Source organism: Dromiciops gliroides, chromosome 1, assembly GCF_019393635.1.
Source record: "Dromiciops gliroides isolate mDroGli1 chromosome 1, mDroGli1.pri, whole genome shotgun sequence".
Classification (NCBI taxonomy): Eukaryota; Metazoa; Chordata; class Mammalia; order Microbiotheria; family Microbiotheriidae; genus Dromiciops; species Dromiciops gliroides.
In genome coordinates, this window is record NC_057861.1 from 74,222,234 (window position 1) to 74,227,120 (window position 4,887).

A 4,887-nucleotide genomic window follows, 5' to 3' on the forward strand; every position below is an offset into this window, starting at 1 on the left:
CCCTGGGCAAGTAAGTCACTTAACCCCCATTGCCTCACCCCCCCCAAAGTATTTTAATACATATATGGGGAGGGGAAAGAAGGGAATATGTGCTCAATTTTTTGCTGATGGGGTATAAGAACTTAGTAGTCTCAAAGTCAAGAGGCATTCACAACAGCATTATTGTGAAGTTCCAAATTCCAAAGGCAAGCACCAGTGAGTTATAAATATAATTCTATTTATACAATTTCCAAAATAATTTTTATTGTCAGGATTTTGTACTTTAGTTTTCCTTCTCCTGTACAGTCTTTGTGCCACGGAGGCGACCAGTACGACGGGCAGCGATGAGACCGACCTTTCGTCCAGCTGGGGCATCTCTTCGAATGGTGGATGGTTTTCCAATATGCTGGTGATTACCTCCTCCGAAGGGATGTTCCACAGGCTATAGGAAAAGAGACAGGTCTCACACATCACCAGGCATGCAAGTGAACATGAATTCCTTCCCTTTAACCCTTGCTGACTCAACTCAGGGAAAGGGATAGACAGATACCTCACTCTACCTGAATTCTCAATGTAAATGGTAAACCGTTGCTAGACACACACAGCTCTGAAAAAGAATGCTTTTGTATTGCTAGATTCTAACATATTAGTTACTTTTACTGAATGGCTCCTTGTTATTCCTTGCTATAAAGGGATGGTTTTGTGAATAGGGTAAGGGATGCATCTGAAAATGATATGAAATCAGAAATACCAAAAAATTTTAAAAGAATTAACATATACTTGGTTCTGTAGTTAAATTCCACCCTCCCAACAATCCCATCCTCACTTTGCTCCTGAAGATCTGAGGAGTAATTTCAGAGACATATAAATGTCCAACTAACTGACCCATGTTTCAAAGGGTAGCAATCTCAATCCAGAGCAGACTCAAATTTCACTTCTCCCCATAGATGGCCAACATCAGAAAAGACTGGTAAAAGTACCATCAAGACAGGCCCACAAATTCCCATCTAATATAAATAATACATGAAACAGACTCAGAATCCCACCCCATAAACCCAGGAGATACTCACGTTCATGGCCACACCCCTGACACGAGGCCAGCAGTTTCTCTTGGCCTTGTATTTGTGGTAGGCACGACCTGCCTTAAGGATAGGTTTATCAATACGACCTCCTCCAGCAACAACACCTATGAAACAAATGTTTAGGATCCAGTGAGGTGATGTATAAAGAAAAGCTGTTCTGCATTGCCTGGATACCCACAGATCCTAATTTTCAGATTCCATCGGACTGCACTTTACAACAGTCCTCTCTAAGTGACTTTCCAATGAACTGACTGCTTAAGTTTAGTTTGGTTCTCTTCCTCCTCAAGCTCTGTCCCCCTCCCCCCACTGGCCTAAAACAATATCCCTAGAGCCTTGGACCATTTCCCCATTCCAGAGACCCTGTAAACCACCCTGACATCCCTGAGACTAAAAGTAGCCCCTATTTCTCCTGAGACTTCTCTTGACTAATAAATAATAAAATAAACCCCAATACTGATCCCTTGGGACTCTGTCACTTGGTTCAATAGCCTAATTTCAGGACCTCTGCAAAACTCTACACTCCAAAGCCATGTGTGTTTTGAATGTTATAAGGTCTTTATCAGAAGAGGTGAATTCTAGTCTTTGCTCAACCAACCATTTTACCAGCCTGTATTAACTGGGGAGTTTTTTCTTTCATATCTTAACCTCAACTCTCAAAGATGTACATCAGGGTTACAATGAACAACCTCATTCCTACTGACAAACCACTACCATCTTTGTGCATACACAGTATTAAGCTTTGAGACCTGTGTAGCAACGGGTCAAATATATTCTGAAGCATCCTTAAGGATGATTCCTTTTACCCCAAAACTCATTCTTAAGAAAAAAAATTCTGTAACAGCAAGAGCTTGCTCACCTTTATGTAAGCACCAGTTACCAAGTTTCATCCATATCCCATTTAATGAACTAAAAAAAAAAGGCTAAAATATCCCCTAAGGCACTTGCTCGATACATTGCCTACCAATGAATTTTAAGTGTCCTGTAGACTTATATAAAGTTGTTCAAGACAGGTAATGAGATTAAAAAAAAAAGATGGAGTTATTAGCACTTTGCAAACCTTAAGATACTATATAAATGTGACTCTTGCCTAGAGTTCTTTGATGTTATAGAACCTCTCTTGGCCCAGTTCCTCTCTGTAAAATGAAAATAACAGTACCTGCACCTCCAAAGAGTTTCAAAGACTAAATGAGATAACATATATAATGTCCTTTGCTAAAAGTTAGGTTTAAGGTCCAAGTTCATTTAGGGAAATCAAGTAGAAACTAAAGAAATGCACGTTGAGGAGTTTTATGTGGACAGTGATTCTACAATTCTTAAAGACCCTTTGGGTTTCTTTACATCTGGCTCCATGGCAATCAATTAGGTACCTCTGCCCAACATACTTTGACTGAAGTCACTTACCAACAACAGCTCTGTTTGCAGAAGAGATGACTTTTTTAGAGCCTGAAGGTAGCTTCACCCGTGTTTTCTTGGTTTCTGGATTGTGGGAAATCACGGTGGCATAGTTTCCAGATGCTCTAGCAAGTTTACCCCGATCCCCAGGCTTTTCTTCAAGACAGCACACAATGGTCCCTTCAGGCATAGTGCCAACTGGGAGGACATTGCCGATGTTGAGCTGAGCTAAAGACAAAGAAATCAACATTCAACTCAATAAAGCACCCATGTAGCAAGGCATTGTACTGTTGATTGGGAAAAAACCCACAAAAGACTTATTCAAGGACCTTAGGAGTCTAATGGGGGAAAGCCTTACACAAATCCCTATGATAAATCATTTTCACCTGAGAGTCAAGAAATACTTCCTGGAGCCTCCCTCAGCAAAAAGACTATATTCAATTCTCCTAATTCAGAGTCCCAATGGTCTAACCTGAGACCAACAGTTTGAGAGTAGGGCCTTCTCAAGGAAGGCTTGCTAAGGGCAGTACACAATAAAAGCATACCTTGAAACACCCTGTTAAGGAATTCTACATTAGCTTATGAAATGCGTACAACTAGATACTCATAGATAGCTCAGCTTCCTTTCAGTTATAAAGTATTAAGGGCCTCTGCTGTGTCAGCAGGTGGTGAGCACCTCATCACTGGCGTGTTTAAGATTCTCCAAATATCCTCAAAACTCATCTTTTATGATAAATCAAAAGGAAAACTCTCTGCCAGCAATACATACTTGTAAAACAAGTAGAGAGGCAAAGATAGGAAAACCTGGGTTAAAACCCTACATTAGACAAGTGTTATGTGACCACCTCAAATGCTTTGTTTAAATGGACATATGAACCCTGTGAATCATATCCTAATGGGATGGCTGCAAGGCTAAAATGAACATAAAGCAAAATATGAATCTGCAACTTACCTTTCTTACCACAGTACACAAACTGGCCGGTATGGATGCCTTCAGCAGCAATGAACAACTCTGTCCTCTTTTTAAATCTGTAAGGATCTCGGAAAGCTACTTTTGCAAGAGGAGCCCCTCGGCCTGGATCATGGATTATGTCCTGAAGGAACATAAGAATTCACTAAACCCTGCCAATCAAAGTTACCTATTAGCGATTAAGATTTACTTTTACAGTCCTAACACTTCTTTCCTCTTAATATGTGATCCACGAGCTGTTAGTAGAATACAACACTCAATTCTCCCCACTCCATGGTTTTCCTTTTTACTGTCTGTCCCTTTCCTTAAATGTTCTTCCTCACGACCCAGCCTTCTTAAAAGAAAGATTCAAATCAAATTTACACCTTCTGCAAAAAGCTTTTCACAGCGCCCCGGCCAACTGCTAGTGTGCTTTACTTTAAATTACCTTCCAATTAATGTATAATAATTGTTTTCACACTGATTTCCCCATAAGAATTTTGGCTTTCTCGAGAGCAGAGACTTTTTGTTTTTCTTTATGTTTCCAACACTTATCACGTAACACACGCTTAATAAAAACTTGTTAAAAGAACAACCGCTTTTTCTTTATAAAGTAACATCCCCATCTCCCTGACGTTGGGAAGAAATTGGACATGGGAATGGAGAGCTGGACTGTTGCTCTTTCCGGGGGCTCTTTGGACTGGGATCTGAGGACTTCCCAAGTGGTATCCCTGCCCCAGCCTCACCTTTACGATACCCTTAATGTAGCCATGCCTCTCTGCGAAGTCAACAGCCCGGAGCTTGGCAGCTCCTTTCCTGTGTTTCACGTGAGCGCGGAAGACGGAGCCCGCGCCCTTTCTCTGACCACGGATCACCCGGCCCATCTTGAGCGGTCTAGGAAGCGAGGAAGAAAGGGCAGTGAGGAAGTGGAGCCCACGTGTCGTCTCCCCCAGGGGCCCCAGAACCAGGCGCACGGGGCCAAACGCCGTCCTCGGCTATTCGGCGGAGACGCCGCCATGTCATCCTGCAAAGGGAGGGGAGGGGGCGCCTACTCCGGCTATGCGCCGTCACCTCCCTAAGCCCGGAGAAGAGTCACCCCAAGGAAGGATCGAAACAGGGAGTCCCCCCAATTGTAATGCTACTCTTACAGAGAGCGGATGGCGCTCAGAAGGCTCCGATTGAATACGGATGGCTGAAGGCTACAGAGAGAAACAGAAATAGGTCTTACCTTGCTCTGGACTTGCTAGAAAGAGGAAGTCGGCCTCCCAACAGCGCTATATCTTCCGGGGCGAGGTAACTCACCGGAAAAAGGCGCAGGGGCTGACTCACAGGATGTAGTTTTAGGAGTGGTGCATCATGGGACATGTAGTCCTTCGGCACAGTGCACGATTCCCTTCACGATGCATCTTGGAAAATGTAGTCCACACGCCCCCGGCTCTCCTCTCTGCGCCTGGGAGCGTTCCTGAGCTCCGGTCCAGCTGTCTC

At 43.3% G+C, this 4,887-nt stretch overlaps 1 protein-coding gene across 1 annotated transcript; it reads right to left on the reverse strand.

Annotated features, from left to right (window-relative positions):
* Positions 1-217: 217 nt before the first annotated feature.
* On the reverse strand, positions 218-4,791 carry LOC122736224 (60S ribosomal protein L8-like). Its single transcript, XM_043978337.1, has 6 exons — positions 4,631-4,791; positions 4,149-4,296; positions 3,406-3,547; positions 2,463-2,681; positions 1,050-1,165; positions 218-421 (listed from the first exon to the last, which is right to left on the reverse strand). Exons 1-6 carry the CDS (start codon positions 4,765-4,767, stop codon positions 263-265), a joined length of 921 nt encoding a protein of 306 aa, XP_043834272.1. The 5' UTR covers positions 4,768-4,791; the 3' UTR covers positions 218-262.
* Between the last annotated feature and the right edge of the window lie 96 nt (positions 4,792-4,887).

What these genes read in the sequence shown, in the direction of transcription:
- LOC122736224 (XM_043978337.1), bottom strand. Translation starts at nt 4,767, where the DNA reads ATGTCCCATGATGCACCACTCCTAAAACTACATCCTGTGAGTCAGCCC. An exon ending in TCTAGCAAGTCCAGAGCAAG is followed by an intron (nt 4,297 to 4,630) that starts GTAAGACCTATT and finishes CTCGCTTCCTAG; the next exon opens with ACCGCTCAAGATGGGCCGGG. An exon ending in TCAGGGGTGTGGCCATGAAC is followed by an intron (nt 422 to 1,049) that starts GTGAGTATCTCC and finishes CTTTTCCTATAG; the next exon opens with CCTGTGGAACATCCCTTCGG.